This window comes from Mastigoproctus giganteus, chromosome 5, assembly GCF_048544385.1.
Source record: "Mastigoproctus giganteus isolate SK-2022 chromosome 5, ASM4854438v1, whole genome shotgun sequence".
NCBI classification, from domain to species: domain Eukaryota; kingdom Metazoa; phylum Arthropoda; class Arachnida; order Uropygi; family Thelyphonidae; genus Mastigoproctus; species Mastigoproctus giganteus.
Genome location: NC_143579.1, coordinates 134,641,142 through 134,654,047, shown reverse-complemented (window position 1 = coordinate 134,654,047; position 12,906 = coordinate 134,641,142). Strand labels below are relative to the sequence as shown.

The 12,906-nt window shown below is 37.1% G+C and overlaps 1 protein-coding gene across 2 annotated transcripts in view; it reads left to right on the top strand.

Annotated features, from left to right (window-relative positions):
• The first annotated feature begins 7,090 nt into the window (after positions 1–7,090).
• The window catches only part of LOC150085715 (uncharacterized), a 31,338-nt gene continuing 25,522 nt past the window's right edge, over positions 7,091–12,906 (top strand). For both annotated transcript variants that reach the window (XM_090374197.1, XM_090374198.1), the window contains exon 1: positions 7,091–7,236. In XM_090374197.1, the coding sequence (XP_090230323.1) occupies positions 7,197–7,236 (40 nt within the window). In that variant the 5' untranslated portion in view covers positions 7,091–7,196. The remainder of the gene's footprint in view (positions 7,237–12,906) is intronic.

Below are 12,906 nucleotides of genomic sequence, written 5' to 3'. Positions count from 1 at the left end.
CCAACAAATCGTCATCAATAAAAACACTATATTCAGAATTGCTCATATAACTCAATTATCTATCATTAAAACATATTCAGAATCTCTCTTTATAACTTTACTACCCTTCTAACACATTATAGCTATTAGTACATCAATTTAATCTATTACTCATCCTTCGTTTCCCTTGCATTTTACAATAACCTTTTTTAACATAATAAACTCTGTTAGTAGATATAATTTACTTCAGAGATAATTTATCTATCATTTTACTTTCTAGTGCTACCCCTTTTTTAATTAATTACTATACTGTTTCACTAACAATCCTTCTTGTTGACTTACAGTACTTAATATATATCTCACCTACTTCTATCTTTTTTCTTTCCTTTCCGAGGAGGTTTCAAGCTTCCATTTTAGGCTCTCAGGCTACCTTCTGAGGATCTCCTTCATCTGCTTTCTCCTGAATCTGCTTCAGATAATTTTCCGGAACTCTTGGCTGCATGGGTCTGGCGTCCTTTCTCCACCTTATTCGGGCTACCTTCCATTCGCTGCTTCCTTCCTTCTCATCGAGCTACTAATTCCGCGTTTTCGCTCCTTCTCTCGTGCTACTAATTCCGCGGATTTCGCGCCTTCTCTCTCCACCTTATTAAAACTTATTCACAAGAAGAAAACGCACAGGGCATCTCTCACTAACTCCTTCTCTACTCCACTTTTTACAGCTCATTCACAAGGAGAAAGCTCATAGGGTGCCACCCTCGCTCCTTCGCCCCACATATTAAGAACTTCTTATTAAAATAAGGAAACTCACTCAACTCAGTGTCTCCTAACTCATCTTCACAAAACACCAACAAAAACTGAACTCAGTGCTCCTAACTCATTTCCATAAACACCCACATAAAACTCAACTCAGGGTTCTGTGTCGTCTCTCCTCCCTTTCACTCACTTTTTGTACATCTAAATTACGTACCGCCCCTATATGTCAGACAAGCCCTAGTTCTCAGTCTTAACCAATCTTTTCATTTTATCAAACTTTCACACTGTCCTATTCGGCCATTTTAATTTTTCTCAAGCTGTCTCTTCAGTGCTCTATCCAACTCCTCATTTTAAGAAATTTGTAAATTTTCCCAGGCAGTTCGCTGCTTTTAAGTTCGCCGCCATCTTTCTGTTTCACTTAACACTTTTTCTTCCTAAGATACCAAAACTTGCTATCACCGACAGCCAGACGCCAGTCTTAAATCTCACCCGAGCATTTGTCCCGTATTTACTACCCGTCTCTTCTCCAGATGTCACCGATCAAAGGAATGTCCCGACAAACTCGGTCCTTTGCCGTATTGTTCTTTCGGGGCTATAATTATTCACACGTACTCGCCAATAGCCGCTGCTTACCTGTTTCCATTGTTTTGGTTATTCTTGTGTGCTGGGAGTTGCCATTAGCCTTTGTCAAGCTTACCGCTCCCTTCTCTATTACTTTGTCTAATTAAATCCCTAGCGAGTGACCCATTACCTAAATAATATTCGTGACTAGTAATGTTTTGCTGCCCCATATTGCTATATATCAGAAGCTTTACTTTAAATTAATCTCACTTTTGTATAAAATATTTTACTTGTAAGATTTTATATCTTACAGAAGACAATTGCCTTTAGACAACCATCGCACCTCTGTATGCAGTACAAGACGGTCAAATCCTTCATTTTCATCACAAAATTTGCGAAAGAGACGATCTTGAAGAGCATTAGCCTTAATGAGGTTGACAGCTTTTATTACAAGAGTTAAGGCTTCATGAAGACGTCCACTCAATCTCTTGGCCACCAGATGTTGGCGGTGAATCACGCAATGTATGCAAAATACTTTTGGCAATGCATTTTTTAAATGAGTGATAAACTCTCTGTACCTACCGACCATCAGTAGCACAATTTTCGAGTGGAATATTTTTTTCTCTAAAATAAGGCTGGACTTCCTTAAATATTGTTTCACCTTTAGTATCTGTTTTGAGGAATCTTGCAAAAAACATTTCCTCTCTGAGTTGATTATCATCCATATATCTTACATATGCCAATAAAAGTGCTTCATTGCCCATCAAAGTTGATTCATCGAGTTGCATTGCAAACTGTTTCACTCGTAATTGAGCAATAAGTTGATTTTCTACATCTTCAGACATTTCATCAATGCGTCTGGATATTGTGTTATTGCTCAAAGGAAGGTTATCGGTAATTTCACGTGCATTTTTGTTTAACATTTTGAACTGATATCGAAGGCAAGATGACAGTTTCACCAATGCTATGTGGCTTTCCAGATTTTGCTATTATTTTGCTGATTTCATATGATGCTAATAAACCTCTATCTTTATTGCTTGCTTGTTTACTAAAAATCTGATCCAGTTTGTTTCTTCCTTGAAAATTGTCTCGTAGTTTTGGGAAATACTCCACTGATTTATTTTTCTTTTCGCTATGCCTTGTGTCCAAATGATGACGAAGCTTACTTGGCTTCATGCTATCATTAGACAGCACAGTCATATTTATAAGACATATTGGTTTTGTGATATTCTCTGGTGATTCAATAAAACCATATGACAGACATTCAGTCAAATATTGTCTTGTTTTCTTCTTTGCTTGAGCCATGGGTAATCCTGAAAACAATAATAATATTATTAACCTCAAATATTTAATATTGGAAATGCTTGTAGGTACTAATGGAAATATAGTTCACTAGAACAATAACGTTCAATAGATTTCACCACGATGATGCCGATTACTCACTATAGAATGACTGCCTCTGACTGACTGACACTTTCTAGATTAGTCGTTGCTGAAATAATGTTTTCTTCTTCGAGAATTTTCTATAGAAAGAATTTTTTTTTTTTGCGTCAACTAAAGAAGGTTCCAGAAAATACGAGTATCTTCTAACTGCGGATTTCTGGACTTTTCTATGACATTAGTTTATTTTATTATTATTATTTTTATTTAACAAATTATTTTATTTATAATATTTTATCATGAACCCCTTAGCTCATATTATGGACCCCCGAAACACAATTTTTTTTTTCTTGTGGACCCCCTCAAAGCTTCTATGGACCCCGGTTGGGAAACGTGGGTTTAAACTGTATAAAGGGTTAGCCCGATACCACATACTGTACAAGAATCAGGCTACTCTGCTACCGGGGAGCAGTACAACACCTGGACAACTGCTGTCTGGTGCTCGTCCTTAACCAACGAGGAGGTGGGTCTTTTTTTTCTGCTATATGCGCATTATTCGCAAAAATCCCGCACCCACCGGAAGAAGTGCAATACCATCTTGGTTGTTGTTGTTATTTGGAGCATTAGCAACTAAGGCCATATTGCTCCGGGGATATGCGGTGGTCATTCCCTGACCTTTCCGCATCCTCCATATTTGGTGGCTCACGGGGTCGAACCTTGGTCTAATCAAGAAGCGTGTGCTACGCACTGCTGCTCCTGCCCACCTGGCTACGGAGGCGCCTGTGCAATACCAGTGGGTGCCAGCAATCACCAAGCTTAGGTAACAGCACACAAAAAAAAAAAAAAAAATCGTGGGTACATATGTCTGAGGAGTTATCAATATGACTTATTAGAGAGATAATAGCATCCTCACTTGATTTTCCTTTTTTAAAGTCATACTGGCTGTTAGAACACAACTGATGATCTTGGAGCATGTTTAAATACCCGTGGATCCAGCATTCGCCCCAAACAGTTTACCCATATTCGCAAGGAGTGAAATGGGACGATAACCCCATACCTAACTAATGTAAACTGAAGACTAAATGCACAAGGCATAATATGTTATGGGTAGAAATTAACTATATACTATCGGTGTAAAAACACGATAGTTTACCCATACGTTTTTTAATTACATTTCAGATGTACTACTTAAAGTACTACGGTAGTTAAACGCATGGGTAAACTATGGTATATTTACACCGATATTATATACACTGGTGTGCAAAACTTAAGGACCAACACTATTTCTAAAAGTTGCAACCACAAATCCTTACTTAAGGTACTCTTTACTGATGAGAGTAGATTCAGTCTCATCAGCGATTCTGAACGTCAGCTAATCTGGCGAGAGGTTGGCACACGGTATCACCCCGCAAACATCACTGAAAGGGATCGATATGGCGGTCGAGGTGTTCTCATCTGGGGAGGCGTTATCTTGGATGGACGTATACAACTCTAGATACTGTAACCGGTGCACGCTACTGTGCTCGGTGCCATTGGCCCCGAGTTCGTGTTTATAGATGATAAACCCACACCCTATCGCACTGCAGCTGTTGATATGCTTTTGGAAAGTGAGGACATTGTTCGTATGGATTGGCCTGCCCGTTCCCATCGAACACATATGGCACAGTCTGGGGAGACGCCTAGCGGCACGTCCATGCCCACCAGAAAATGTTCACCAGCCGAAGATGGCGCTGACAGAGGAATGGACGATGTTATCGCAAGAACTTATCAACAACGTTGTTCTAAGTATGGACAGGAGGTGCAATGCCTGCATCAACATTAGAGGTGGCCATATCTTCTACTGAGGACCACCTCTTCCTTTTGTTCCATCTTTGGCATACATCTGTATCATGGCAGCCAGTGCTATGATGCCATTTTTGAATAAAGTCATTCTGTACCGTTATGTTTCCGTTGTTGTGTCGGTGTTGTTTCCTTTATAAATTCTGTACCTCACGAGGTTCCTTTGGTATTCTTTTCTCATATCCAGGCTACTCCTAGGAGAAACTACAGGTTAAAACCTGACTGGTCCTTAAATTTTGCACACCAGTGTAGTTACGTATGTAAAGTATAAGGAAGGAATCATAACGGTCCACTAGATACGAATGGTTTAATTGTTGATGAACCTGCTTAGGTTGCTGACAAACTGAATAAATATTTTGCATCTACATTCACACATGAGGATCTTTTTCGGAATGTTGATGCAGAAGTGTGCATCAATGGTTTAACTGTTGATGGATTAATAGGGAGCTGAGAGCTGAATGATGGTGTGATAAAAGGAAGAGAAAGTAGAATAGAAATTATTGAAGGTAGATGTAAAACAGAATTTGGGATGGGTGAGATGTCTCCAATTTTATTAAGGGAGGCATAAAAAGATGTTAGCAAACCTTTAGGCATAATTATGAGAGCATCCCCAAATTTAGGGGAGGGAACTATGCACTGGTGATGTGCGAAGTAATCTCCAATTCACAAAGAGAGATCAAAGGGTAATATTTTTCTTGACTTTTGTTTCATAGCAACTAATAATATCACTGGTTAAAGAAGTAATGCAGGACCATCTAAACAGGAATGATGGTATACTGCAGCCACAGAACGGAATTCTGGGGGGGGGGAGAATTCTGGTCCTGTAAAGACTGATGTACAAATTGGAGCAATGTGACATTAAGGGCAAATTGTTGCTATGGATAAAGAGATGGTTTATTTGAAGATGAGAGAGAGCTGTTATCAATGGGCATTGCTCTTGGAAAAATGCTATTAATGGTGTCCCCGAGGATTCAGTGCTCAGCCCGTTGTTGTTTCAGTATTTATTAATGATATTGATGAAGGCATATATCAGGCCTAATATCTAAGTTTGCAGAAGGCATAAAGGTTGGCAGGGTGTTTAACGACAGTAATGAGTGTATGCTACTGCAATACGATCTATAGAAATAAGGCATGTGGGTTGAAAAGTGGCAACAGAAGTTTAACATTGACAAATGTAAGATATTACATATAGGTTGCTATAATTCCAGATTAACGTACCAAGTGTGTGTGGTACTGGAAAATGAAAAAGAAATGGGAGTAAGTATATAATATGCCGTCAGATATTACATTCTTTGAGTAGTGCGTACAGGATGCCAGGACAGCTCATGGGATTTTGTCAACGACATACAGAAATTTTGCCAGGGATAAGGGGGGTGAGTATTCCTTTGTATAAAGCAGTGTTAGGCCACATCTTGAACACTGCATTGAGGTCTGGAAGCCTCATTTGCGGAAAGATGTAGATCTGTTGAAGTGGTTGCAGAGAGAGAGAGGCGCAACAAGACTAGCGACGGTACAAAAGGGTGCTTTTACTACGAAGGGTTGCATCGTTTATCATGAACAGACTCAATATTCTTAGACTTTGTTTTGTTAAATGAGTAGGTTGTTTAGCATCGAAATCTTCTCCGACATCTGTCCAACTTCAGTTTCCATATATACCAGTGTCACTCGAATACCTTCAGAGGAAGCCATTTTCTTTCATTCACAACTGAATCTAAATAGAGAAAAGAAAATAAACGTATGAAGAAGAAAAACACTATAAAAGAAGTATAACGGAAAGGAAGAATAAGCGGAAAAGGAAAGAAACAATTAATACAACAGCAGGAGATAAAGAATGAATCACTTTTTTCCGATACTTTTGAATAACCTTGCTACTTGAATACAGAAAATTGATCTTCGAAGGGCATCATTTTATTTGTTCGAAAGTAGTCAGTTTCTTTTACATTTCATTTCACTAGCTTTTTCCATATTCTTTGACTTTTTGTTGCTTTTCTCTCTTATAATTCACTTATTTTATCTTTACATCACCTCCCTGAGTCATTTGCCTCTGCGTGCAATTTTTAAAGCACTTCAAGTAGAATTGTCCCTTTTCAATGAATATTAAGTCCTTCAACTTTTCTTTTGAGTGCGAGGAAGCAATTCATCTGCTCTGCAAGAAGGACATTTTTATTTACCGAGACGCTGTCAATAACACTTTGCGTCATCATGCTCAGATTTAACAACTTCTAAGAACGAATCTTAAAGTTTGCTTGCCTGAGAGCATTTACGACTATTACGAAACATTCTGGAAATACTCTGTCACTAATCGCATTGTGATTAAGTAGCAGAATACGGGACAATGAAGAGAAAACTGTTCAAGGTTTTCTAGAAAAGAAATCACCACTATTTCTTGATGCAACTCTACAAGACACTGAAAGAATTAAAAGCCAAACTAGAGGGAAGATACTTATATGGTTTAATAATCACTGTGAATCAGCACCTAAACTTCGCAACTCCTCGTTCGTACCTCTTCTTATCCCCCCTTTTTTCCCCTTCAGCGTCGATACGTTTTCTTTTCATCGCCTGGGGGATTAGAAATGGGCGGTGATTAAGCTACTGCATCTGATATAAACTGGTCTCGAGGCTTCTGCAGACACACACTGAGATTTGAATTTGAAGTCAGATACTCCTTGGATTGTGATTGCAAGATGAGAACCTTCTTTACTATCGTAGTTCTTGTGGCCATTGGTGAGTTTTTTCCTTTTTGTAATTATTATTTTTTAATTCCTGGGCTCACTGATTTACTGTGGAACAATAATTTGTGAAACAATTGTGAAATGCATTTGTGAAACAATAAGTGTGGTGAACGAAACTTTGCTGACTAAACTTGAAAAATAAATTTCCGTTAGGTTTTATGATAAGTAATTTGTAAGGCGAATAAAATTTCGTTCAAAAGCGATTTACAGAAAGATTGAAATAATTTTGGCCCTTTGTATCTTTTCTCTGGTAAGCAATAGCGACTTAAAGTTTCTACTCGTTTTGGCTGTCCAGAAGACGACGTATAACAAATGGACTTAGTGAATTTCATTCTTTAATAAAATTAAAGGGCCATTGCGAAGTATTATTAGTATTTATTAAACGCATTTAAATTATTAGAAAAGAATGAACGTATAAAATACAGGTTAGTTCAGTGAACAAAAACTATTCTGTATTAACATGCTGTCTCTCTAATTCAAGGACAGCGAAAAGGATAACCAAGACAGCGAAAAGGAAAAATAAGCAGGAAGGAGGAAATACTTAAATTCTGGTCCAATCACTTAGCAGCCTGTAGATAGTTTAATGAAAGCTGGTATGACTGTCTGGACAGCAACACCAGTGGTTTCAGCAGGGGGGGGGGGGACAGAGAATCCTCGACATCAACAGTTTTCTTCTTAATTGACTTCTCCTTGGAGTATTACGAATTTCGTAACGGTATGTAGAGTGAGCAAGGTCTTCTCCTCCCTAGTGATAAAACAGCAACAACAAAAATCTCTTCAGTAGCCAATCCCGTCCACTTACGCATTACTGTTAGGTGACAGTGGTACTGGTTGTTTCGATCCCAATTTCTTGTCAAGGGAAAGTCAAACTAATATCCGACATTGTTTTTGCTTAGAAACTGATTTTGCTTGTTTTTTTACAGGATATATCAAACTTTAACAATGTCGCGTTAAATTATTTTTTGAAACCTAAATTATTCATTCTTGGTAAAAATTAAGAAAGAATTTACCAGTTTATCAAAATTCGCTTCCATCGCAAGTATCTATCCTTGAATACTTTATTCGATGTTTGTTGAAAAACAGTGGGTGCTTGGTTAATTAGGATTGCTCTGGCAATTAAATTCTATGGGATAACTAAATTCTATAAATTTAGGGTGTTCTGAAGGAAGAATGGTCGGATGAGTTAATTTTGTATCTTAGCTAAATGCCTGAACAAGGAGTAAAGATCTCTTGAGGAAGTTCCGTCTTTGGGATTCAGATTATAGACTTTTTCGCCTAATCTACAGAAATCGTTACTAAGAAATCGTTACTAAGAACTTGTTGCAAACGAAATCAGTATTAAAAAATAAACAAATTTTTAGTGTACTCCGAGACCGCCACATAATGTACCTATCCTGTGCCTACACATCGACACACTAGTCTGCGATTGGGCCTCGCCTTCACCCAAATTGTCTTTTCTTACCCTTCCTACGTTTCGCAGATTTTTTTTACTTTTCAAACCTAATTTTAAAACTTAAGCAGACCACACAAGTTAGATTAGTTTGATATATAAACCATTTTAATGAAGTTAATTTATATTTGCATATTCTTTGCACTTTTGTGGTTCCAGCTTTTTTTTTTTTTTTTTTTTTTCTTCACACTACAAGCACAAGTACGTTTAATCTATATTCTGTTTTACCACAGCCTAACACTACCTAACACTACCATCAAACACTACATAAAATCATATTAATTGTTCTAATGGGTTACATCTAAACACCGATGGCTTAAATGCTGGATTTTTTATTTCTTGGCGTTTCATTTAGTCAAGCAAGATTGCTTGCGCTTCAAACTAAGATAACTGGGATGAAGAAATTTGAACTTTTCAAATGTATGCATAATATGGATTCTGATCAGAACAAATAGCTGAAATTTGGAATTAAAAAAAAAAAAGAGTAAGATGGAAGGAGTATATAGCATGTAGTGATTATGATGATAATATAAAAAGATATAGGAAATTAAACTCAGCTAATCTCCTGTATCTTTTAAATATCATTCTAATTAGTACATAATACATATTATACAACTTCAGAACCGTACTTTTATAATCACTTTAATTCTTCATTCATTGCTCGAAAACTCTCTTTACTTATTCTTGACCCAACTAACAACATTACCAGTATGTTTATATATTTATTATGATAATTCTTTATTAATCTTTAATAAATTTTATTACCGTATATTAAGTTATAATTTCTTAGTATTGTTCATTCAATCATAATTTTTTTACATAATTGGTTTGTAACTTGATCAAGAAATCTTCTTTAAATTGATCTTCGTCTTCTTTATATTTTGATTCTTACTTCTATCACACATTTCAGTAATTCTGGCAACTTAGCAATGGCCACTACACATAACTGATTCCTTATATATGTACTGTAATTATATACGAATATACATGGAGTTAGGTGTAATAAACATAACTATAAATTAAAAATATTCCAGTCGTATGGCAAGATAAATAAGTGACGAATAGAAAGGAAACTAGTACGTAACGTTGCAACAGACAAAGAAAGGGGAGTAGGATAAATCGAGATAAAGGATGTAGCAGAGGAAACTCGTAATATAATTTGGAAGAAATGTAAATTAATAAAAATGCCAAAATAATATAAATTTACATAAATGCCAATAAATTCAAGTTTAGCGGCACACCCTCGATAGCATCAGGTCCACATTACGTGAAATAACACTGCAGACGGAGAAGAAAACCAACCACAACAAAGTGACAAAACAGGACGAAACAAACAAAATAAACTTGACAGACAAATAAAATAAATAAAACAGACAAAATAAACAAACAAAATAAACAAAATAAATAAACAAAATTGACTACAAAATTACCTGGGGGTAATTGTGCAGTCAGATATGACGTTTTCTGACCAGTGCAGACAGGTGCCATAGGGTCTTGTCACTGATATACAGGAATTTTGCTAGTAGGGATAAGAAAGTTATTATTCCTTTGTATCACGCAATATTCAGGCCGCGCCTTGAGTATTGCGTGCATGTCTGGAGGCCTCAGTTTAGGAACAATGTAGAGTTGCTAGAACGAATACTGAGCAGGGCAACAAGATTAGTGAAGGGAACGAAGGGATACTCTTACGAAAAAAAGCTTAAGTTCTGAAAATTGCAGCGTCTGGAGACTATGCATCTGCGAGGTGATCTGATTGATGTGCATAAGGCCTTGAATGGATTGAGCAGGCTCAATGCTGATGGATTCTTCCTCTTGCTCAGATTACAAACCTAAGGAGGCATAAATTTAAATTGAGGAAAGACAGTTGTAGAATAGATGCGCGAAAATTTGCCTTTAGCCAGCGAGCAGTTGATTGCTGAAACAAAGAATTCCATCTGTCGTTTTGGAATTTGCTAGCTTAAATAAATTTAAGGAAGAACTGGTCAAACTTTTAGGGCAAAGGAATTTGTGAAATGGATTTTTTTTTGGCTGATGTGTAGGCTTGCTTTTTTGCATCATATGCCTCTGCTAATGCAAATAAAACAGATCGACCATTGTATCCCCACTGTTGGTCGCAAGGTCAACAATGGCCGGAAATCACTGTATTTCGGACATTAAATAAATCCATGCATCGTCCACTTGACCCATACACACAATAGTTACTGAATAATGGACCGTATGCAGTGAAAAATTATACTAGAAATAATCAGAGCATTCATATGATAACAACAAACCACGGATGCAAAGTACCAGTTAAATAAGAATATATCAAGAAGGAATTGAACTATAGATGACAATGTGAGCAACGATAGCATCTCGACTCATGTGACATAAAAATAAACTTTAACTAAATAGTCAAAAAAGAAAATAACATAGGTAATAAAAACAGAAAAAATAAGAAAATAATTATAGAAAACATCAATGGCTGCAAAGCATTACCCAACCACATGTTGCAGAAACAATTTAAATATGAAAGAAAAATATGCTAGATGTATGGCGAGCCGAATAAGTGACGAATAGAAAGTAAACCATTACGTAACATACAAACAAACAAAGAAGACGGGGAAAAATAAATAGAAATAAATCTTAATATAATAAGATAATAAATCTAGATATTCATTACATAAAGGGCTTATAAGAGCTTGAAAAATGCGAAAAATGCGCTTATCTGTGACGAGTGAGAATCTACATTTTTGTAAACTTATTCTCTGCATTGTAAATATACCCCTCTGGCTTGCCCACCGTACAAAGGACTATTTTAACTTGCAATCAACTGAATGAATAAATAAATAAATAAAATATAATTCTTTATATTGGTTCTCAACAGACAAATTAAATATTTTTTCGACTGTTTTTCCCAGCACCACCGAATCATATGATATCACTAGCCCTGTTCGTCAGCTAATAATATGGAGTTAATCGAAATTGATACGTACAGTATAGCTTAATTAACAGGTGTGAAGATCTAAGTGAAGATTTTATGGAGAAATTTTATGATTTTGAATAGTAGCGTAGCTACCCTTTTTCGGGCCCCTACTTAATTGATGAAAATTGCAAAAACAGGAGACAGCCAAAGACGCCGGGCCCCTAAAGGACCTGGGCCCGGAGGCAATTTCCTTGCCTGCCTACATGGTAGCTACGCCACTGAATTTGAATGTTTTTACCATCACCACACATTTTCAGTTCTAATAGGCATAAACCTATTAGAACTGAAAACGTGTGTGAAAATGGTGGTGTAATGAAAGATAGCTCTAGATTATGTTCATCTAATGATTCCACAGCTTCAAAGATAGTTGAATGTAATGCATTGAATAGTGGAAAGAGGAATTTCCGTGGTTTCAGTATGAAGTGATGTTGTAAGGTGTTCTGTTTTTTCGTAATTTAAAGCTTTGTGTTGGCTTCAAGGAACCTTTTAGACATGAAACTTTCAAGATTCATGGAGGAATTTACCAACCCCAAGAAGGCGCACGTATCTTTTTCTTTGGAGAAGTTACTGTCACTGGCATCGTGAATCTGGACATGTTTTAGAATTTACTTATACCCCCAGCTGCAGGACGGCAGTGATTTGACTTGATTTTCCAACAAGACCGAGCTTCGCCACATTACCACAAAGAAGTTCTTGCATACCCGAATAGAATGTTTTCTGGGAAGAGTATTGGAAGAGGAGGTCGATTCTGTGGACCAAGGCGCCTCCGTAGCCAGGTGGGAAGGAGCAGCAGTGCGTAGCACACGCTTCTTGATTAGACCGGGGTTCGAGCCTGTCACCACCAAATACGGAGGATGCGGAAAGGTCAGGGAATGACCACCGCATATCCCGGAGCAATATGGACTTAGTTGCTAATGCTACTAAAAACCAAATAACAACAACAACAACAACTGTGGACCACGCGATCTCCTAATCTGACTCCTTTAGATTTTAGTCTGTAGTGATTCGTGAGAGACCAGGTCTATGTTCCACCTATGCGAGAAACCATTATGGAACTTAAGTCATTTGTGAAACAATTCGTCTCTTTGACAAGGACATGTCGTGTCTAATATGGGAGGAATTGGATTATTGCTGGGATCTTCAGAATAACCAAAGGTATCCACCTAGAACGCCTCTAACTAAAACTTGAAGATATTCTTTATGACCGGATCATGTTTCTTACTCACACAATAGGTTATTTGGTAAAG